The sequence below is a fragment of the Mesoplodon bidens genome, assembly GCF_964165515.1.
Source record: "Mesoplodon bidens genome assembly, chromosome: 1".
NCBI lineage: Eukaryota > Metazoa > Chordata > Mammalia > Artiodactyla > Ziphiidae > Mesoplodon > Mesoplodon bidens.
The window spans coordinates 195,485,296-195,510,023 of record NC_138176.1 but is presented as its reverse complement, the minus strand read 5'-3'; the positions used below and the strand labels follow the sequence as shown (position 1 = coordinate 195,510,023).

Below are 24,728 nucleotides of genomic sequence, written 5' to 3'. Positions count from 1 at the left end.
TTAGCACCATTTTCAACAGTAGGTGTCGCTCTCTCCCTAAGTGCTGGAAGGAGTTGCCTTCTACTGTTAGTTCAGACACCTGTGTCTTCCAGGAGTATTAGGGAATGAAAGCAGACGATAAAAGAATTCCCTTAGATACCTTACAACTAAACAGCACAGTTTTAGCTACAGCCCCCAACTTGCTGTTTGAGAGTTAAGAGATTGATTAAATAGACACACACCCACACCCACACCCACACACACAGAGGCAGTAGGGTTGGAAAGGGAGAATGAAAAAGGCCATAGAACCAGGTACTAGTTAGAAAACATGGTCTAGCAAGAGTCTCAGCTGTAACTTTCTCAACTCTTATTTGAACCTCTTTACTGTATAAGTGTAAAAAAAAAAAAAACCGAAAAAAAAAGAAACTTACCAGAAGATGGCTCCATATTTTTAAAAAATTACGATTTGGTACTACCATATATAAAGTTAGAATTATCACCTCTTGCTTTAAATTAGACTCTAGATACTTGAAATTAAACCAGCCCTAAAAAGTTTAGCTCCATTCTTTTGTACATTTTCTAAGTGGAGAAAAGAGCTGCTTCGATATCCTCCATGTTATTAGGTCAACAGAATTTCCCACAGTAGGTAGCCTGATAAATACATGTTGAAACTGCCAAAAGTTTAGCAAATGAAGTACTTAAAAAGATAAAAACTATTCCTTTTATGACAAAATTTAATAATTTAGTGATTTCTGTACTTTTCCTGATAAGAATAAAAGGTGACAAATGATGTTCAAAATTGGAAACCAAATAATCAAACAAAATCACATTTATTTCAATAGCTCCAAGTGCAAATACAGCAAGTCAGTACACAAAGTTTCAAGATACAGCTTTAAGTATAATGAAAACTTGATATACAAAAAAGAAAGGGTAAATAGCAGAAATAAAGCTCAATGTTTAAAAAATTCAAGTAACCTGAAAACCTTTAGACTAAAATAGTCTTTCATCAATTCAGAAATGCCTTAATTTATAGATGAGTAGTACATTGCAGTCAAAAAGGACTTCTCGAAGAAAGAGAATCACCCCAAACTGGTCAGCTCCAGATAAGAGCAGAAATTCCCCGTGCTGGCTATTTCAGAGTTAGCATTCACTCACACTATACAGATTGGTGTGGTTCAACCCATGGCATTTGATCTTTAAGCAAATTCCAAAAGAGTGTTTAAAGTTCAGTACTACTAAGAGTTCTTGAAATGGCCACTATATATTTAAAAGGTTTGAAGACCAATTTCAGCTTCAGGCCTATGGTACAACTTGGGGAAAAGATATACATTAATATTCCTTCCATTACTTAAATCCTTTTTGTAAAGTTAGCAACATGGCCTTTAAAGCTTCCTCAGGGAAACTGTACTTAAACATATAAAAGTTCCCACTAGGAAGATAATTAAAAGTTGTTAATGTTCTTTTTATCACTTAGCAACCAAGACACATGTTTATTTCCACTCCCCAGAAGCAATGTTAGCTACTAGCTTCAATTCAGGAAATGTGTATCTGCAGGAAGGTTTATGTGAGATGTTTATTCAGTCTTTTTCTCAACCTTCTTCATTCTCTCAGTGTAGGCAGTAAATTGAGAGTCTGTTCCAAAAAGTCTATCCCACCATGTAAATGTCGAAGCATAGTTTCCAATGAAGTTCATGTGGTGGAAATCGTGATGCCGAGAACCAGCATAGAAAGGAATGAGATTTAAAGGGTTGAGAGGAATGTCATAACCACTGAAATAAAAATGATAAAGAGTATTAAGAGAGTAAATACACCTTAAATAATCGACATTTTCATTGATAGTAATATGCTTGTTAACCATTCAAATAACATTCCACTTTACCTAAGTCACTTATTTCTGACATGTTTACAAAAGACAAAAACTCACAGCAAACGGTGCATATTCTAGAAACCACTTTAAGAGATTTTTTAAAAACTTGAACAATTAATAGACATTAATATTACACATCAGGGGATGAAAGAGGGGTTATAGTAATGAATCTTTAGACATAGATTTTGACTTTTTTAATTTTCTGTTTTAGAGCACTTTCTCACCATAGTTTGTAACACCCATAATACTACATATTTTTTTTAGGGAAAGTTATATGAAATCAGTACCAAGCATTACAAAGGTTACACCTGAGGATTACTGTTTTGCAACTTCTTTTAGAGAACCCACCTTTATTTCTAACTACAAGTCTAAAATCTGATATCTACAATTATACCAGTCTGAATCACCCCAATCCTTCCCTCCCTTGAGGAGTCTGAAGGGGGAAGGAAGGAGAAAAGAGCAATGGAAGGAAAGATCGAAGGAGACACCATCTACCACTTTTCTGCCTAAGACTTAGAAGCATTAATTTTGCTACTTTAGTGACTCAGAAACAATTCCTAGAATTTCATATTCTGCTTTCACAGATGAAAATTCCCCAATAAAAATGCAATAAATATATAATCATTTTTAAATCATGAAAAATTAGGATATTAGGAATTTGAAAAGGCATTTAATAGAAATAATTTACCAAAAAATGCCTTCCAATCAACAGAAAGGAAGCATGTGAAATATGAACATATCATAAGCAGTTTCATCAGTGCTGGGCAGTGGAGTACACAAATGTTTTATTCAGTGAATCCATTCTGTGGATGTTTCAATATTTTTTTCAAGTAAGAGTTAGGTTTAGGTTCATTACAGAAGGACAAAGTAATTGCTGCTCCTGAATTACAGTATTTAACCAAATTTTTAAGAAAACAACAAGAATATTTTCATTTGAACAATGTTTCAGGAAGACTCTACAAGGCATGAAATCCAAAAGCCATTAAAAAAAACCCGATAGATTTTACTACATAAAAATTTAAAACTTCACAACTGAAAAAAACCATCAAGAGTTAAAATTCAAATGACAGATGGAGAAAAAATATTTACAACATAGGTAACAAACAAAGCTTACACATGAACCAATAGGTTATAAAACGTATAGCCTTAACAGAAAAACTGGCAAATGATATAAAATGGTAATTCAAAGAAAAAATTACTGTTGGTCAACAAGCACAAAGATAGGTGGAGTAGAAGGACATGTGCTCACTCCCTCTTGCGAGAGCACTGTAATTACAACCAACTGCTGAACAATCATCGACAGGAAGACACTGGAACTCACCAAAAAGGTACCCGACATCCAAAGACAAAGGAGAAGCCGCAATGAGACAGCAGGAGGGGCGCAATCACAATAAAATCAAAACCCATAACCGCTGGGTGGGTGACTCACAAACTGGAGAACACTTATACCATAGAAGTACACCCACTGGAGTGAAGGTTCCGAGCCCCACATCAGGCTTCCCAACCTGGGGGTCCAGCGATGGGAGGAGAAAGTCCCAGATTCAGACTTTGAAGGCTAGCAAGATTTGACTGTGGGACTTTGACTGGACTGTGGGAAACAGAGACTCCACTCGTGGAGGACACACACAAAGTAGTGTGTGCATCAGGACCCAGGGGGAAGGAGCACTGACCCCATAGGAGACTGAACTAGCTGTACCTGCTAGTGTTGGAGGGTATCCTGCAGAGGCGGAGGGTGCCTGTGGCTCACTGTGGGGACAAGGACATTGGCAGCAGAAGTTCTGGGAGGCACTCCTTGGTGTGAGCCCTCCCAGAGTCTGCCATTAGCCCCACCAAAGAGCCTCTAGGCTCCAGTGCTGCCTCAGGCCAAACAACCAACAGGCAGGGAACTCGGCCCCACCCATCAGCAGACAAATGGATTAAAGTTTTAGTGAGCTCTGCCCACCAGAGCAACACCCACCTCTACCCACCACCAGTCCCTCCCATCAGGAAGCTTGCACAAGCCTCTTAGATAGCCTCAGCCACCAGAGGGCACAGAGCAGAAGCAAGAAGAACTACTATCCTGCAGCCTGTGGGATGAAAACCACATTCACAGAAAGACAGACAAAATGAAAAGGCAGAGGACTATGTACCAGATGAAGGGAACAAGATAAAACCCCAGAAAAACAACTAAATGAAGTGGAGATAGGCAACCTTCCAGAAAAAGAATTCAGAATAATGATAGTCAAGATGATCCAGGACCTCGGAAAAAGAATGGAGGCAAAGATCAAGAAGAGGCAAGAAATGTTTAACAAAGACCTAGAAGAATAAAAGAACAAACAGAGATGAATAATACAATAACTGAAATGAAAAATACACTAGAAGGAATCAACAGCAGAATAACTGAGGCAGAAGAATGGACAAGTGACCTGGAAGGTAGAATGGTGGAATTCACTGCCATGAAACAGAATAAAGACCAAAAAGAAATGAAGACAGCCTAAGAGACCTCTGGGACAACCTTAAATGCACCAACATTTGAATTATAGGGATCCCAGAAGGAGAAGAGAGAGAGAAACGACCCAAGAAGATATCTGAAGAGATTACAGTCGAAAACTTCCCTAACATGGGAAAGGAAATAGCCACCCAAGTCCAGGAAGCACAGAGAGCCCCGGGCAGGATAAAGCCAAGGAGAAACATGCCGAGACACACAGTAATCAAATTGACAAAAATTAAAGAAAAAGAAAAATTATTAAAAGCAACAAGGGAAAAACGACAAATAACATACAAGGGAATCCCCATAAGGTTAACAGCTGATTTCTCTGCAGAAACTCTACAAGCCAGAAGGGAGTGGCATGATATAGTTAAAATGATGAAGGGGAAGAACCTACGTCCAAGGTTACTCTACCCGGCAAAGATCTCGTTCAGATTCAACAGAGAAATCAAAAGCTTTACACACAAGCAAAAGCTAAGAGAATTCAGCACCACCAAACCAGCTCTACAGCAAATGCTAAAGGAATTTCTCTAAGTGGGAAACACGAGAGAAGAAAGCGACCTACAAAAACAATGCCCAAACAATTAAGAAAATGGTAATAGGAACATAAATACTGAGAATTACCTTAAATATGAATGGATTAAATGCTCCAACCAAAAGACACAGGCTCACTGAATGGATACAAAAACAAGACACATATATATGCTGTCTACAAGACCTAGGGACACATACAGACTGAAAGTGAGGGGATGGAAAAAGATATTCCATGCAAATGGAAATCATAAGAAAGCTGGAGTAGCAATACTCATATCAGATAAAGTAGACTTTAAAATAAAGAATGTTAAGAGAGACAAGGAAGGACACTACATAATATCAAGGGATCAATCCAAGAAGAAGAGATAACAATTATAAATATATAAGCATCCCACATAGGAGCACCTCAATACATAAGGCAAATGCTAACAGCTATAAAAGAGGAAGTCGACAGTAACGCAATAATGGTGGGGGACTTTAACAACTCACTTACACCAATGGACAGATCATCCAGACAGAAAATTAATAAGGAAACAGAAGCTTTAAATGACACAATAGACCAGAGATATTTAATTGATATTTATAGGCCATTCCACTTGAAAAGAGCAGATTACACTTTGTTCAAGTGCACACATAACATTCTCCAGGATAGATCACACCTTGGGTCACAAATCAAGCCTCAGTAAATTTAAGAAAACCAAAATCATATCAAGCATGTTTTCTGACAACAACACTATGAGATTAGAAATCAATTACAAGGAAAAAAAATGTAAAAAACACAAACACATGGAGGCTAAACAATATGTTACTAAATAACCAAGAGATCACTGAGGAAATCAAAGAGAAAATCAAAAAATACCTATAAACAAGTGACAATAAAAACATGACGGCCCAAAACCTATGGGATGCAGCAAAATCTGTTCTAAGAGGGAAGTTTATAGCTATACAATCCTACCTCAAGAAACAAGAAAAATCCCAAATAAACAATCTAAACTTACACCTAAAGGAACTAGAGAAAGAAGAACAAACAAAACCCAAAGTTAGTAGATGGAAAGAAATCATAAAGATCAGAGCAGAAATAAATGAAATAGAAACAAAGAAAACAATAGCAAAGATCAATAAAAGTAAAAGCTGGTTCTTTGAGAACATAAACAAAATTGATAAACTTTTAGCCAGACTCATCAAGAATAAGAAGGAGAGGACTCAAATCAATAAAATTACAAATGAAAAAGGAGAAGTTACAACAGACACTGCAGAAGTACAAAGCATCACAAGAGACTACTACAAGCAATTCTATGCCAATAAAATGGACAACCTGCAAGAAATGGACAAATTCTTAGAAAGGTAAAACCTTCCAAGAATGAACCAGGAAGAAATAGAAAATATGAACAGACCAATCACAAGTAATGAAATTGAAACTGTGATTAAAAATTTTCCAACAAACAGAAATCCAGGACCAGATGGCTTCACGGGTGAATTCTATCAAACATTTAGAGAAGAGCTAACACCCATCCTTCTCAAACTCTTCCAAAACACTGCAGAGGAAGGAACACTCCCAAATGCATGCTATGAGGCCACCATCACCCTGATACCAAAACCAGACAAAGATACTACAAAAACAGAAAATTACAGAGCAATATCACTGATAATATAGATGCAAAAATCCTCAACAAAATACTAGCAAACAGAATCCAACAACACATTAAAAGGATCATACATAAGGCAAATGTTAACAGCTATAAAAGAAGAAATCAACAGTAATGCAATAATAGTGGGGGACTTTAACAGCTCATTTACACCAATGGACAGATCAAAGGATAAAATCCTCTTATCCTGGGCTAAAAGGATTTATCCCAGGGATGCAAGGATTCTTCAATATACACAAATCAATCAGAGTGATACACCATATTAACAAATTGAAGAATAAATATCATATGAGCATCTCAAGAGATGCAGAAAAAGCTTTTGACAAAATTCAACAACCATTTATGATAAAAACTCTCGAGAAAGTGGGCACAGAGGGAACCTACCTCAACATAGTAAAGGCCATATATGACAGACCCACAGCAAACACCATTCTCAATGGTGAAAAACTGAAAGCATTTCCTCTAAGATCAGGAACAAGACAAGGATGTCCACTCTCACCACTGTTATTCAACATAGCTTTGGAAGTCCTAGCTATGGCACTCAGAGAAGAAAAAGAAATAAAAGGAATACAAATTGCAAAAGAGAAGTAAAACTGTCACTGTTCGCAGATGACATGATACTATACACAGAGAATCCTAAAGATGCCACCAGAAAACTACTAGGGCTAACCAATGAATTTGGTAAAGTAGCAGGATACAAAATTAATGCACATAAATCTCTTACATTCCTATACACTAACAATGAAAGATCAGAAAGAGAAATTAAGGAAACAATCCCATTCACCATTGCAGCAAAAAGAATAAAATACCTAGGAATAAACCTACCTAAGGAGGTAAAAGACCTGTACTCAGAAAACTATAAGACACTGATGAAAGAAATCAAAGATGACACAAACAGATGGAGAGATATACCATGTTCTTGGATGGGAAGAATCAATATTGTGAAAATGACTATACTACCCAAAGCAATCTACAGATTCAGTGCAATCCCTATCAAATTAACAATGGCATTTTTTATAGAACTAGAACAAAAAATCTTTAAATTTGTATGGAGACACAAAAGACCCCAAATTGCCAAAGCATCCTAAAGGGAGAAAACAGAGCTGGGGGAATCAGACTCCCTGACTTCAGTCCATACTACAAAGCTATAGGATTCAAGACAATACGGTACTGGCACAAAAACAGAGATATAGATCAATGGAACAGGATAGAAAGCCCAGAGATAAACCCACGCACATATGGTCAACTAATCTATGACAAAGGAGGCAAAGATATACAATGGAGAAAAGACAGTCTCTTCAATAAGTGGTGCTGGGAAAACTGGACAGCTACATGTAAAAGAATGAAATTAGAATGCTCCCCAACAATAATACACAAAAATAAACTCAATACGGATTAAAGACCTAATGTTAAGACAGGACACTATAAAACTCTTAGAGGAAAACATAGGAAGAACACTCTCTGACATAAATCACAGCAAAATCTTTTTTGATCCACCTCCTAGAGTAATGGAAATAAAAACAAAAATAAACAAATGGGGCCTAATGAAACTTAAAAGCTTTTGCACAGGAAAGGAAACTATAAGCAAGACGAAAGGACAACCCTCAGAATGGGAGAAAATATTTGCAAACAAATCAACGGACAAAGGATTAATCTCCAAAATATATAAACAGTTCATGCAGCTCAATATTAAAAAAAACAAACAACCCAATCCAAAAATGGGCAGAAGACGTAAACAGACATTTCTCCAAAGAAGACATACAGATGGCCAAGAAGCACATGAAAAGCTGCTCAACATCACTAATTATTAGAGAAATGCAAATCAAAACTACAAAACTACCTCACACCAGTTAGAATGGGCACCGTCAGAAAATCTACAAACAACAAATGCTGGAGAGGGTGTGGAGAAAAGGGAACCCTCTTGCACTGTTGGTGGGAATGTAAACTGATATAGCCACTATGGAGAACAGTATGGAGTTCCTTAAGAAACTAAAAATAGAATTACCATATGACCCAGCAACCCCACTACTGGGCATATACCCAGAGAAAACCATAATTCAAAAAGACACATGCACCCCAATGTTCAGTGCAGCACTGTTTACAATAGCCAGGTCATGGAAACAACCTAAATGTCCATCGACAGATGAATGGATAAAGAAGATGTGGTACATATATACAGTGGAATACTACTCAGCCATAAGAAGGAATGAAATTGGGTCCTTTGCAGAGACGTGGATGGACTTCGAGACTGTCATACAGAGTGAAGTAAGTTAGAAAGAGAAAAACAAACATTGTATATTAACGCATATATGTGGAATGTAGAAAAATGGTACAGATGAACCAGGTTTGCAAGGCAGAAATAGAGACGCAGATGTAGAGGACAAACGTAGACACCAAGCAGGCGGGGTGGGGTGGTGGTGGTGGGATGAATCAGGAGATTGGAAAAAAAAAAAAGAACCCAGCACAAAGACAGCCATGCAGCCTCACCAGCCCCTGGGGAATGCAGTGTATAACCCTGAAGGCTCTCTGCCCTCCTACTGACCAAGATTAACAAGGCTGTAATGTCCAGTTTGCAAAGGGTGTTGGGTGCAGGGAAAGCATTCTTACAGGTTCCTGTTGGGCGTGTAGAGAGGGGCCCTTTTGGAGGGCAGTTCTGCAGCACTTATCAAAATTTTACTTCATTTTCTCAAATGATACATGAATATACTCTCACCATAAAAATGACAACAGCCATAGATAGGAACGTAAAAAAACCCCAAAAATTATTATTTGAACTTTTATCCAATGATTATGTTGTCCTGTTTATTAAAAATAGTAACATTAACAAGGTTAACTTCTCCTATTACTCTACTTAGGAAAAAAGATAACCTATGACAATGATTACGGTGCATGAAATGGGTGAAGGTGTCAAAAGGTATGAACTTCCAGTTATAAGATGAATAAGTCTTGGACATGTAATGTACAGCATGGAGGCTGAAATCAACAATCCTGTGAATCTGAAAGTTGCTAAGAGAGTAGATCTTAAGAGTTCTCGAATTTGTAACTGTGTAGAGATGAACAGTGTGGTGAGCATTTTGCAATATATACATATATCAAACCATTATGTTGCACACCTAAAACACAATGTTAAATGTCAGTTACATTTCAATTAAAAAAAAACAGAAATAAAGATAATCTATGACCATGAAAAAAGGATATTTTATGATACTTTTACCTGAACAGAAACGATAGCTTACCTATGGACATCAACAGTTTCTAACAAACGAATGGTTACCCAGGCCCAAAGAAGAATAACATGATCACATAAAAGCATGATTCCAATGAAAAATCCAGTTCCAAGAATTAAGGTTTCCAGAGGATGTGCATATTCAGCTTCCATTCCAAATGGAGCCTAAAATAAGTAAGAATTGTGATGGTTAATTTTATGTGTCAACTTATCTAGGCCATGGTGCCCAGCTGCTTGGTCAAACACCAGTCTAGATGCTGGTGTGAAGGTCTTTTTTAGATGTGATTAACAGTTAAGTCAGTAGACCATGAGTAAAGAAGAGGACCCTCCATAACCCAGGTGAGCTTCATCCAATCAGATGAAGGCCTTAAAAGCATAGACTGAGGCTTCCCAAGAAAGAAGGAATTCTCAAGACTACAATACAGAAACCCTGCCTGGTTTCCAGCCTGCTACCCTAAGGAATTGAGATCCAGGCCTGCAACATCAACTCTCACCTGCGTTTCCAACCTGTGAGCTGCCCTACAGATTTCAGATTCACCAGCCCCCACAAGGGCATGAACCAGTTCCTTAAAATAAATCTGTGTGTGTGTGTGTGTGTGTGTGTGTGTATCTCCTATTGATTTTGTTTCTTTGGAGAACCCTAATATATATATTCTAATTTATTTATGTATATCGTTTTATAAAATTATATCTCTTCTATATGTTATGATAGTACAGTCATCCCTAGGTATCCCAGGGGGATTGGTTCCAGGACCCCCGTGGATACCAAACTCCAAGGATGCTCAAGTCCCTTATATAAAATGGTGCACTATTTGCATATAACCTATGCACATCCTCCCATATACTTTAAATCATCTATAGATTATTTATAATACCTAATACAATGTAAATGCTGTGTAATTGTTGTAAATACAATTTAAATGTTATGTAAATAGTTGTCCACTAGAGGCAAATTCAAGTTTTGCCTTTGGAACTTTCTGGAATTTTTTTCCCAAATATTTTCAATCCTCGGTTGGTTGAATTCATGAATTCAGAACCCATGGATACTGAGGATCAACTATGTATCTAGCCCTACATATATAAACATTAACAGTAATTCTCAATAAAAATGTTTTTTTGTTCTTACCAAACATTAAAAGGTCTAGGGATGTCCTTAAAACAATCTATTTTAATAACTGTCTTTGATGGTTTGAGATAAAGGCATTAAACAATTGACTTGAATTCTAATTTTGGTTTATGCACCTGAATTTGTTCTGCCAAGAAAGGGATGTTTGGTTTATCATATCATGTAATTAGGATCAATGCAGAACATACCAAAATAACAAATTTGACAAAGCTAACTTCAAAGCAGTTCTGATAAAAATCACTGTTTTGTGGGAAGGAGTTAGCAATGATGTGGAAATGTGTTAAAACTAACTTGGAAATTGTTTTAGGAATTTAACGATTCAAGGTTTGTTGTTTTGGGGTCCCACTTAAATGACCTTAACAGCACTAGAGGCCTCTATCAAACTGCCAGGTACCCAACTGTGTGAGGATAGTGCTCTGGACCCAAAGACAAAAATGAACGATTTCACGTAACATTTTTCTTTCAGGTCTCAATTTACCATGAAATTAAGATATTAAAGAAAATCTGTAGAACTCCCTTTGTGTTTAGGTGTGTGTGTATTATATTCTTAACAATCATGCCAAAGGAAAAAGAAATAAAAACATCACTGACATTTTTTTTTAAAGTCCAGGAGATTTTTTTTTAAATGACATTTTTGCCTCTAATAGAAGAAAATGTATTAAATATAGTTCTAACATACCTGAAACTCATGATGAATTTTATGAATATGCTTATATATTCTTTTGTGGTGTAAGAGCCTATGCAGGAAATAGTGCCAGGTATCCTCAATCACTGCACAGCCCAAGCATCTTGCCAAAAGCATGTACCTTTAAGATGAAAATACTGTAATGAGGATTAAATAACTTTTACTTAAACAATCTAGACTTTTACCTGGGATCACTGCTGGAGACACTGCATAAAACCAAATACCAGCTTGACCTAACTGGTTTTATTGATCAACAAATTCTCAAAACAATACATATAGATGCAAGCTAGCTATATGATACCACCTGAAGAAGGGTTAAAGAAGCTGACCACCATACCAATTCTAATTCGCTTAAAAAACAGTCACAGGTATAAAATCAGAGTTAAGAAACAAAACTCAAAAGTTCTAGGAAAAGAGTAACATTGATAAGGGACTTGAATTAAGATTAATAATAGTAAAATCATCGTTTTTTTCCTGACAAAGAGAAGCACATAAGTGCAATGGGCAAAATATATTTTATGAACACATACACAGAAATTCTTTTATATGTTGAATATACAGTAATAGGAAAAGCACATATCTATATACTGTACATCTGTATTCAGGTTAAGTCAGAACAGACAGTTGAATACAAATATTATTTGAACACAAATATTTATGCTCAGATAATATATATTTGTGTCTGTATGGACACAATTTTTATAAACTTCACAAACTACTCTCTCATTTTTTTCTTTCATTTTAGACTTAAAATGCAATATATTTTTTCTTGGCATAAGCATGTGTATCTGTATACAATCATATAAAGGATGCTATGGAAACTTCTGATGCAAGAAACTCACTTTCCAATAAAAATATTACACTAAAATATAGACACATATAAAAATGGGAACATTTTAAGTCTCTGTTACAGTTTACTTTTCTATATTTTATTTTTTTCCAAAGTTTAGAAGAAACAAACATTGACCAAATGAAGAAAGAAAATAACATTAAGGATATTTTAATTGAATGATAAACCATGACTGAGTATAAAAAGCAAATCTTCATCTACATACCATCTTGGCATTGTTTCCCAATCATAAGGAATATTGAAATACTCTGTAAAATAATAGGTTCCACAAATCAAAGGAAGCTGGATACAAAAGTGATTAAAGAGAAGTACTTTAAAACATTTCCATTGATTTTCCCACGTTTCTGGTTTATCCTATGGAGAAAAAAATCAAAATATTTAGTATTAGCCTCTGCTATCAGGAGTTTCATCTGAAAACTAGAAATAAATTCCTAGCTTTTTCTCTAATGTTTATATGGGGACTTAAGTTTATGTTATTTAATTAATCCTATGTTATGTGAATTCTATATTATAATTGCTGTGTTACAGTAACTAAGGTCCAGGAGCCACAACACACTCACTCACACACACACACACACACACACACGCACCCACTTCTAAAACCTTGACAACTATCGATATTATCACTACCTTAAATAGGTGAAGAAATTGTCAATAGACAAACCCAGGCATAATGGTCCCGATGATCTCTACAAACCAAAGAAGCACTACAGAATGAATAACTCTTGTCTTTGCTGCCCACAGATCATTTACTTCTTTTATCAGGAATGCCAGAGAGGAAGAAATGTGTTACGCTAAGATCACAGTTGGGTTCTCCCAATTGCCGAGGCAGCTGCACACATAGCACTGGAAGCCTTATTACACAGGTAAATCAACACTGCCAGCCATTCAGCGGTTTTCATTCCCAGAAATAAGTGCATTTTTGTTCTTATACATTGACAGAATTAAAAACTCTCTGAGCTGGAAGAACTTAGAAAACAAATGTGTTCAGTGGTTCCCAAAGAACGGAGAGCTGCTGCCCACAGGTGAAGTTCACAGATTAAAGTCAAAATGAGGAAGTGAGATTAATGTAGTGAAACGTTCACAAAAACTCATCAGGGTTGACTTGCGTAGCAAGCCATATATAAAAGTCTAAAATGTATTCAATTTAAAGGGGTGCAGTTAGTTAAGAAGTGCTTTTGGTTTTACAAAAAGATGGTGATAATAAATAGTTATTGCTTTGTTTTAAATGTCCTTACCTAAAAATTCAGAAACCTACCAATGCAAGTGTTTTAACTGAACCGTAATATCCCAAGGATGAAACCACTGACCTCAGAAGAGGCCCGGAGGTCAACCTCCCTGCCCAGGATCACACAGGCAGTTATTAGCAGAACTTGGACTAACTAAAATCTAGGGTTCCAGTGTTGTTCTTGAAATTCTTTGGGAGAGTTACCTTCCCTGACAAAAAAGAAACAGCATTCAACTGGTAATCAGTCTGGAGAGCTGGCTCTAACCTCAGGGGCTCTGTGAAGCTCACGTCTCAGTCTGCTCAACAATAAAATGAGGGAATTAGGCGAGATAACTTATAATTGTCTATTTCTACTCTGAGCATGATCTGACCCCGCTCCTCCAAACTTCCAGTCTGTGACTGGGGACAAAATCAATGGAAGATTCTGGCTTGGGCTGACAAAGGCACTCTTTTTCCCATAGAACTATGTTTAACTGACTTGTGACATCCTGGCTAGACTCTAATACTGATGTAGCTGCAGAAATTAACACAAAAATGAATCAACTGTAACTAAAAAATCACATGCTTTACTGTTTACCAGGCCCACAGACTTCAGAAAGAATGTTTTTAGTGTATAAATCCTTGAGGAAAATTCCTAGAGAATTATCAAGATGTAAGACTTAAAAAAATCCTGCAAGGTCTACTTCATTACTCTCTCATTCCTGTGAATATTCTCCCCACTAGCAAGCATGTGCATTAGCTGTCTATTCTGTTTCAAAGCAGAGTCTTCAGTGTTAGCTCCACCAGCAGCTTTTTCCTGTACCCTCACTGTTTCAGGGTATCTGCCTTTAAAATGTGTAAACCTGTGTACACTGACTTTTTGGCTTGTTTTTAAACCCCCTTATATTGTGAAAACTTGCACTGATTATCTTCACAACTAATTTTAGTATCAAAAAATCTCAAAGCAGGGACCTTAATGGTTGTGAAACTCAAGGAAGACATGCTAAGTACAGACTTGAAGGCTTTCGATCTCTGTTTATCAGTAACTAGCTGTAAACTAGATTACTTCTTGTCCTTTCTTTTGCCACATTTTATTCTAAAGTCTTCATAAAACCTTGAATGAAACAGGTCTTTCTCCCTCCAAATAAGTTACCACCTCTGACCAGTGAGTCAACTGTAGAGGGCAAAAGACAGACAGGGATACTTTGGCCTGGACAGCCATACAACAAATCAGCCCCATAAATAAACCAATGGGTGACCCATGGCAGCCAGAATTCCAAACATGCATGAGAACTTAGACATCCAAACTCAATTCTGCCTTTCAAAGCAGGCCTTTTTATAAGAAGTATTCTGGAAATGTTGTGCCCTTTATTTACGGTAACAGGATACTCTCCTTTAGGCCACAGCCCTTTTAATTCCTTCTCCCTTTACCCTTTGTTCTTCCCTCCTTTGGCTGGGAGTCCACAGGCAGCTGACCCTCTGCACTATCCCCAGAGAGAATCAATGTTAGTACTTGCTTAAAGTGAGACTCACTGGGAGAGGCTACAAAAAGAAGAGACTGGTCGGAGAGGATGTGTGCATTGACCGCCACCCGACATGGACTCAATGAGTACAAACCAGTCTCCTTAGGTGAACACTCCCAAGATGCTTGCTTTCCACCAAGACTGTGTGCCCTTGAGTTTGAGTTTGGCATGACTTTTTGAAAAAAGTTAACAGTAAGCATTAGAAACTATCGTGGGTTTACCAAGTGTCAACAAATCATTTCTTTCTCTAACAAGCTGGTGCAGATTCCTTCCTGGGAACTGTGTCAAACTCATTAGTCTACACATTACTAGAGTTCACTATTTTCCCTATGTTTATAACTGAGAAAAGGCACTGCATATATCTCAACACTTTGTCATGCATAGCAAGCTCTCAAGAAACAGTTAGTACACTGAAGCGATACCTAGAAGCTAGGAGCATCATCATTTTTGGGGGAATGACACGAATGCTGCAGAATTACCATGATATATTTAGGGTAAAAACAAAACCTTAACAGTCTTGATCAAAGTCTTATCATATTAACATACATTTAAGAGTTGAGACATCAAGGGCTGGAGTGAACTACAAAATAATACTCATGAATCCCCATAGCCTTCCCTTCCAGCTAATTTAAAATTTATGCGTGATAAAACCTCTCCATAAAGTGGGTACAGAAGGAACATATCTCAACATAATAAAGGCCACAGATGATAAGCCCACAGCTAACAACATACTCAATGGTGAAAAGCTGAAAACATTTCCTCTAAGATAGGAACAAGACAAGGATGACCACTTTTGCCACTTTTATTCAACATAGTATTGGAAGTCCTAGCCACAGCAATCAGACAAGAAAAAGAAATAAAAGGAATCTAAATTGGAAAGGAAGAAGTAAAACTGCTACTGTTTGCAGATGACATGATACTATACTATACATAGAAAATCCTAAAGATGCCACCAGAAAACTACTGGAGCTCATCAATGAATTTGGTAAAGTTGCTGGATACAAAATTAATACACAGAACAGAAAACTGTAAGACACTGATCAAAGACACTGAAAACGACACAAATAGATATAAAGATATACCGTGTTCACAGATTGGAAGAATCAATATTGCTAAGATGACCACACTACCCAAGGCAATCTACAGATTCAATGCAATCCCTATCAAAACACCAGTGGTGGGCTTCCCTGGTGGCGCAGTGGTTGAGAGTCCGCCTGCCGATGCAGGGGACATGGGTTCGTGCCCCAGTCCGGGAGGATCCCACATGCCGCGGAAAGGCTGGGCCTGTGAGCCATGGCCACTGAGCCTGTGTGTCCGGAGCCTGTGCTCCGCAACGGGAGAGGCCACAACAGTGAGAGGCCTGCATACTGCAAAAACCCCCCAAAAAACCAAAGAAACAAAAAACACCAGTGGCATTTTTCACAGAAGTAGGACAAATAATTTAAAAATTTGTATGGAACCACCATAAACCTCCTAGAAGAAAACATAGGCAGAATACTCTGACATAAATTGTAACAATATTTTTTTGGATCTGCCTCCTAAAGCAAAGGAAACAAAAGCAAAAATAAACAAATGGGACCTCATTAAACTTAAAAGCTTTTCTGGATAGCAAAGGAAAGCTTTGACAAAACAGACAATCTGCTGAATGGGAGAAAATATTTGCAAATGATACAACTGATTAGGGGTTAATATCCAAAATATACAAACAGCTCATACAATTCAACATCAAAAAAAAAAACTGATTAAAAAATGGGCATAAGACCTGAACAGACATTTTTCCAAAGAAGACATACAGATGGCCAAATGGCACATGAAAAGATGCTCAACACCACTAATCATCAAGGAAATGTAAATTAAAACCACAATTAGATTTCATTTCACACCTGTCAGAATGGCTATAATCAAAAAGACTACAAATAACAAATGCTGGCGAGGTTGTACACAGTTGGTGCAAATCTAAATTGGTACAGCCACTGTGGAAAACAGTATGGAGGTTCCTCAAAAAACTAAAAACAGAACTACCATATGATCCAGCAATTCCACTCCTGGGTATATATATCTGAAAAAAATAAAAACACTAATTTGAAAACACCCATAACGTTCATAGCAGCATTCTTTACAATGGTCAAGATATGGAAGCAATCTAAGTGTCCATTAACAGATGAATGGATGAATAAGATGTGGCATACACACACAATGGAATACTACTCAGCCATAGAAAAGAATGAAATTTTGCCATATGCAACAACATGGATGGACCTGGAAGGTATTATGCAAAGTGAAATAAGTCAGAGAAAGACAAATATGTATATTATCACTTACATGTGGGAAAAAAAGCCCCAAAATAAATGAACAAATATAACAAAACAGACTCACAGATATAGAGAACAAATTAGTGGTTACCAGCAGGGAGAGGAAAGGGGGAAGGAGTGAGAGGTAGGCGATTAAGAAGTACAAGCTACTATGTAAAAAATAGATAAGTAACAAGGATATATTGTATAGCATAGGGAATACAGTCAATATTTTATAATAACTTTAAATGGAGTATAATGTATAAAAATTTTGAATCACAATGTTGTACATCTGAAACTAATATACTGTATATCAACTATATCTCAGTAAAAAAAAATTTTTAATTAAAACTTATAAACCCAAATTAGATAAACATCACATCTACTTAAGGCACAATTTAACAAATTATTCTTGAAACCTTAACAGTAAATGCTCTAGGGTTGTGCTATCCAATATGGTAGCAACTAGAAATGTGGCTATTGAACATTTTAAATACAGCTAGTCTTAACTGAGATGGGCTGAAATTAGTGTAAAATATACACTGGATTTCAAAGACTTATTATAAGAATAAGAATATAACATATCCCATTAAAACTTTTAAATTTTGATTACTTACTGAAATGCAACAGTTGAGATTTATTGGATTAAATAAAATATATTGCTAACATTATTTTCCCTATTTCTTTTTACATTTTAATGTATTCTACTAGAAAATTACACATGTGGCTTCATTGTATGTCTATTGGACAGCCCTGATCTAGTCTATTTTGAGTTATATTTACCTTAAAAATATTCAACAAGACTAATGACAATACTCCATTGCAAGTCCATCATACTCACCTTTTGAATTTTGTACTTTTTCATGTAAGGTATAAATTGAAACAAGAATCCAGGTAAACAGAACAAGAAATAAAGGACCTCATGAACTATGAGGGATCCCCATGTTGCAATCTGGAACTTTGTATAATTATTCAACATATAGTTCCAAGCATTTTTAAATGGTTCCTGCAGAGGATTCTCAGGTAAAAGTGAATCTACATATTCCACAGCCAAGGATGCTGAACTAAAGATGCTGCTACTTTCATTTGTTGCCATTTTTCAAATCTCTGCAGACAGCCTTATAATTCTGCAAAAATAAGTAAATAAATAAGTAAATATATAAATAAGCAAGCTAAACAATGAAATTCTAAGAAAACAGTTTTTAAAATGCTTCTGATTTTTAAATTACTAGAGGAGTGCCAATCGCTCAGGTACTAAACATGATTAAAAACCCCAGTCTACAGGATGTCATCACCACCTCCATTTGTGCTGTATGATTTAAAAGTCACCTGTTAACTTTCAAGAGCAGGATCTAAAGAACAATAGTGGATAAGAAATTTCAAGCCATCTCTAGAGACTTTTCAGTGTGGTCTCCAGGAAAAACTTGTAATTTCAATGAGCAATAGTTGGGTCACTTAAAACTAAAAGAATCTATAAAGAAAAAGTCTGCCAAACATGACTTCATAAAGATTAAATACTTATAATGGGGAATAAAAAGACAATCATAAATAAAGTCAAAGATCAAATGACAAACTGGGAAAAATATTTCCAAAAATTATGACAAAGGGCTACAATGAGTGCTTTAGAAAAAGCCTAAAAACCCAACAGAAAAATGACAAAGACCATTCACGGAAGGCTCACAGAAAAATAAATACAAACGCTTACTAAGCAAATAAGCAGTTCAATTTGACTCAAATAGGAAATGCATCCTAAAACAAAATCTTTAAGTTTCATAATGCCCAATACCCAGTAACAATTTGGGGAAACAGGCACCATTGTACATTGTTGATGGGAGGATTAGTCTATAAAATTCACAGTATTTATTACAACTCAAAATGAATACACCTTTGACCCAGCAATTTTCTCACTCAAGTGTACCAAGATGAGCACACTAAGACTGAAAGAAGCATTGCTCATAATAGCAAAAAGAAAGAGAAAAAAGTAAAACAAAATGTTAAGTCCATCAACAAGAAATGAATTAAATAAATTCTATCAGGTCCTTCCAAAGACACACAGCCACATAAAAGGAGGAAGATCTACATGTTCTACATAGAAAGGTGTCTAAGATACAGTGTTGTGAAACAGCAAGTTGTAGAATGTATAGCAAGAACCCCACTTATGTTTTTGTGAAAAGGTTATATACTTTATGCACTTTCGTGCATATGTACATATGACAGACACACACACAAACATAGAAAATGTACAGAAAATGCGTATGTATATATGGTTGGGGGGGTTATGAAGAGGAGAAAGATTTTACTTTCCATTTTATACCTTCTTACAATTTTAATTTTTTTCATGAGCATGTTTTACGTATTTAATAAATAAGTTTAATAGGTCACCAAATCAAAAAACAGAGAAACTTATGAAGAATGTCACTTTCCTAAAAATGTTTACTGATGTCCGTAATTTATGAATTATGATGGGCCACTCTAAAAACAAATATATTAAGCCTCGGAAACTCTTAATAGTATTTAAAATGCCCCCTTCCCCCATAGACCTCTTATCATAGAGGATCCCGGGAAGCTTAGCCAGCTTCCTCAGGACTCTGAATTCACTTTGCATTCCTATTCCTCTGTTCTACTCATTCTCAAGTGACTTACAGCACGGGGACTATTGTGCCACAGCCTGTGCTCACTCACCCTCTCCTCTAAGACTGTCTGGTCTTGTGTTCTTATCCTACCTCATCAAGAACTTGTCCATCACTTACTCTTTCTCATCTTTCCCTCTTCACTGAGTTCATCCGGTCAAGTTTAAAAACATACTCAAGGGCTTCCCTGGTGGCGCAGTGGTTGAGAGTCCGCCTGCCGATGCGGGGGACACAGGTTCGTGCCCCGGTCCGTGAAGATCCCACATGCCGCGGAGTGGCTGGGCCCGTGAGCCATGGCCGCTGAGCCTGCGCGTCTGGAGCCTGTGCTCCGCAACGGGAGAGGCCACAACAGTCAGAGGCCCGCGTACCGAAAAAAAAAAAAAACCAAACAAAAAAACCCCAACATACTCAAGTCTTCCTTTCTTGAGAAAAGTTTTCCTAACCTCTATCACCCCTTCCGCAAGCCACTGTTCCCTTTCTCTTTTTCTTTGGACCAACCAACTTCTGTCTCAAGGGAGAGATCAACATACAGCCTCTGACTGGTTAATTCTCACACACACAACTCACTCAACTACAGCTGACCCTTCAATAACACAGGTTTGAACTGTGCAGGTCCCCTTAGACTCAGATTTTTTAAAATAAATATATTGGAAAAATTGGGGGAGATTTGCAACAATTTGAAAAAATTCACAGATAAACCACATAGCCTAGAAATATCAAAAAAAAATAAAAGTTAGGTATGTCATGAATGCATAAAATATATGTAAATACTATTCTTACACAGGCATAAAGTGAGTGATATTTAATATAAAATTAATGTGTTACTGCAAACCAGCCTATTATCAGTGAAGTGGTTTTTAAAAAAAGTAACGTTTCCAATACTGTATTATGAATACGACTAATACTATGCTATAAAACTTTATAATGATTTATTTATTAGTGTATAGGCTGAGCTACTGTAAAGCAATAGTATCGACTACACGAGGTGACCACAAAGCAATCATATTGCTGCTTCTTTATTATCAATGCATGGATCCTTATACATGTAAATAAATATGAATTTCTTTTTCACATTATCTTTTCATTTTTGATGTCTGGTGTTAGTAATATTCATAACATCCACAGTGTTTTGTATCATATAAGACAATGTTGATGTAGGTACTGACAGACCATTCATCTTGTAAAAAGACATAAACTTACGGTATCAATAAATACAGCACAGTACTGTAAATGTATTTTCTCTTCCTAATTTTTTAACGTTTTCTTTTCTCAGCTGTTTATGTTATTGGTAAGGCTTTGGTCAACAGTAGGCTATCAGTAGTTCAGTTCTGGAGGAGCCAAAAGTTATGTGTGGATTTTCAACAGCCCAGGGGTTTGGCGCCCCAATCCCCATGTTGTTCAAGGGCCCACTGTACTTGCAGTCTAGGTGCCCATCCACACCAAAATGTCTTCAATATTCTAAACTACAAAATAAAAGTTGTTCCAATCCTCATTTTTCATGAGGTCGTTACCAAATCTGATGATGCTAAACCAACACCAGTTACTAGCTGTGTGACCTTGAGCAAGTTAAGTCACTTCTCTAAGCCTCAGTTTTATTATCTGCAGAATGTAAAGAATAACAGTAGTAACTAGATGATGGGAATCTTTTCATGATGTACATGTATATCAAATCACCACAACATACACTTGAAATACCTTACAATTTTATTTGTCAACTGTACCTCAAAAAAGCTGAAAAAATAGGGAATAACAATATAGTTCTTCTCATGAGTCCAAGAAATAATGCACGTGAAGTACTTAACATAGGACCTGACATGGTAGCTACAAGAAGCTAACAATTACTAAGGACCTTCTATAGGCCACTAACTGTTCTAAGAGTGTTACACGCTGTCTCTATATTAAAGACTTTAATCCTTACCACACCTTCAAGGTAGGCACTTTTATTATCCCCATTTTACAAATGAAAAACTGAGGTTTAGAAAGATTAAGTAACTTTCCCAAATTACAAAAATGTTACGTGAGGGAGCCTGTGCTCACATTCATTATGCTATATTGTGATCCGAAATAATAAAGCACATAAATATTATAGTAAGAGAATAATTCCCAGTTTACCCCAGCCCCTTGAAAGAGTATTCCATATAGACTCCCTTCATTTTCACATTTCCCATCAATTACAATATGTTTCCTATTCTAATCAATGCACTGAATTTACTCTTACTAAGTAAAATCACTAAGTCTCCTAGCTCCCAGATCCAACAAACATTTTTTTGAGTTTTTTTTATCTGGCCAGTCTGGAAGATTTGATACTTCTCACTTTGAAATATGCCCGCCTTTCTTGGTTCTTGGGATTCATATGTATTCACTCGGATTTAATGTGTGGTACGATGTGTAGCCACTGTGCTCCCTGCTGCCCTCACCCCTGACTTCAAAACATAAAATCTAGTGAGGAATACAAAGAAGTAACCAAACTGTCACAAAATCTGTGACAAGAACAATAAAGGGTTGGAAATATAGAACAGAGAGGCCCAGGGAAAGAGGCATCCTAGAGAAAGAGGCATCTAAACTCAAGCCTGGAGCATGGAGGGGAGGTGACTAGATTAAAAGAGAGTAAAGTCGGGTGGGATGGGGTTGGGGGGGATAGTTTTGAACAGAGGAAACATCAGTTCCAAAGACTCAACCAGGAGATGAGAAAGGATACAGCACTATCTAATTTAGTTAAGTCTGTGGTACAGCTTTTGAGAAAGGAAGGCTCAAGAATTGAGGCTGAATAGTTTCCCAGAGATGCTTTCTTTACTCCTTCCAACTATTCTAGATTACCTGGAGTGAGCTAATCTGTTCCTGTTGCAATATGCTGATATCCACAATCTCTCTCTCTAGGCCTCTCTCCTAAACCCCAGGTTGTGACTATCCAAAAATCTACTGGCCATCTCCAATTTAGACAGTTCAGAGGCACGTCAAAGTCAACATGTCCAACGTGTTCCGCCACTGCCTCTTGCAACCCTACCCACACACTCCCTACCTCCTGTACCACGCAGTGAACTGGTGCCACCACCTACTTAGCCATCTGGGACAGAATGTTCCAGATCTCTATCTCTGCCGCCCAGGTTAAGTCTTCACACACTTACCCAATTTAGAGATAACTGCTTTAATTAACATTCAGGAGTTTACTCTCCAGACTCAAGGGAGGGAGATGGACACACTGTTGACAACTGAAGCAAAAAATAAGAATTAAAGAGGAAAGGGGAAGGGAAATAAAGAGTGGATCTTCTTTTCCTTTTTTCATCCTTGCACAACTGGATTGACTGGAGGCCTGCTACAGGCTCAGACAAAAGAAATGTAGTCATCTGTGGATTCCCTTAGAAACCTTCAAGTTTAGCTGTCGGAGTGCTGCCAGCAGTGCCTGCCCTTCGCTGTGCCCGGATCGCGCCTCCAAGCGTGCCTTTCTTAAACCCTCCCTCCAGAACACGGATGCTGGCATCCATCTAAACAGCAAACAGGGTTCACCACCCCTTCTCCAGACCCTTAGAGTTCCAGGGAGCGCCTCCCCACAGATAAAGACCTAGGCTCTCCTCCTCTCTCACCTTCTCGCCCCCACCCTCGGTATTCCTACAAGAAGGCCTCTGACCGTCCTCCGCTTGGGCGTTTCTGCCCACGAAACAGCGTCCCTTGCCGGTACGTCCTCTGCCCAACTCCCATTCATGCTTCAGTACCCTCCTTGGACGCTCTTCCCAACCGCACGCCCCGCCGCGCACACAAACAGATCTTGCCCCCTCCTTTTGTACAACTCTGGTCACACTGGCACGCTGGGCTGTGACCACTGTCCCGGACGGCTGAGGGCCGTGCCCGGTTCCGACACTGACTGAGGGATTTCACCCTTTTCCACCCGTACCCGCCGACACGCCCTCCATCCCGGCCTCCATCCGCGCGCAGCGGCCGTACCCTCTTCCAACCCGGCCGCTCACCTGCACACCGCTGTACCTGCTACCGTCTCCTCCCGAGCTTCGCTAGGCTCAGCCGCTCGGGCGGTTCCTCCCGCCGTTATTGGCTTGCGAGGGCCCTCGCCCCGCCTTCCGGGCGCTGTGATTGGTCTGCGCAGCTGCCGGCATCGTGTGACTCGCGCGAATGGAGCACTGGAGCCGCGGCCATTGGCTGAGCGTATGGAGTGAGGATCGTGAGAGCTGGGCGTCAGACCAGTAGCGGCGCTGCGGAGCCTGGGGGCGGGAGCGCACAGCCAGGTAGGTGGGGCGGAGGTGAGACAGTGAGGGGTCGCGTATCAACCTCGGCCCACTCCCAGGATCCTGCGCGGTCGGGGAGGCAGCGATTCGGCGGGCTGTGAAAGTGCTTTCGCCGCGCTGGGTTCACAGGTCGCTGCTTTCGCTGGTGCACCCCGACTTTAGACCACCTCTTTCTCCTCCCCAGCCCCAGCGCCCCTTGATAACTCCCACGTTTACGTTTACGTTTACGTGGGAGATGGGGAACTTCAAATGCAGCGCCATTCCTGTTTGCGGACGGGAAGCCGAGGGTCCGGGAGGTTTAGGAGAGACTGGACGCGGCAGTTGGCTCGGCCCGCGGGGAGACCGCCGCCGCGGACCCGCACTGGGCTCACACTTGCAGCCCGGCTTGGCCGCCTTCCGCCCCTGCGGGGGTGCAGGAGTGTGCACGAATTTAAGCTTTCGCTTAAGAGAGCCTTTTAAAAC

At 38.3% G+C, this 24,728-nt stretch overlaps 1 protein-coding gene across 2 annotated transcripts; it reads right to left on the bottom strand.

Moving 5' to 3' along the window:
- Positions 1-790: 790 nt before the first annotated feature.
- MSMO1 (methylsterol monooxygenase 1) lies at positions 791-24,087 on the bottom strand. 2 transcript variants are annotated; one of them, XM_081238387.1, is made up of 6 exons: positions 23,994-24,087; positions 18,243-18,528; positions 12,586-12,734; positions 11,525-11,651; positions 9,730-9,884; positions 791-1,748 (listed from the first exon to the last, which is right to left on the bottom strand). In XM_081238387.1, the coding sequence occupies exons 2-6, from the start codon at positions 18,495-18,497 to the stop codon at positions 1,553-1,555; spliced, it is 882 nt and encodes a 293-aa protein (XP_081094513.1). In that variant the 5' UTR covers positions 18,498-18,528; positions 23,994-24,087; the 3' UTR covers positions 791-1,552. The 2 variants fall into 2 exon arrangements, with proteins under 2 accessions (XP_081094513.1, XP_081094514.1); XM_081238388.1 differs by lacking the exon at positions 23,994-24,087 and adding an exon at positions 23,157-23,240.
- Between the last annotated feature and the right edge of the window lie 641 nt (positions 24,088-24,728).

Bases quoted from the DNA above. Each gene is read 5' to 3' on its own strand.
- MSMO1 (XM_081238387.1), bottom strand. From the start codon at position 18,497: ATGGCAACAAATGAAAGTAGCAGCATCTTTAGTTCAGCATCCTTGGCT. The intron at 11,652-12,585 runs GTATGTAGATGA...TTCATCTTAAAG, and splicing joins TGGGAAACAATGCCAAGATG to GTACATGCTTTTGGCAAGAT. The intron at 9,885-11,524 runs GTATGTTAGAAC...TACTTATTTTAG, and splicing joins AAATTCATCATGAGTTTCAG to GCTCCATTTGGAATGGAAGC.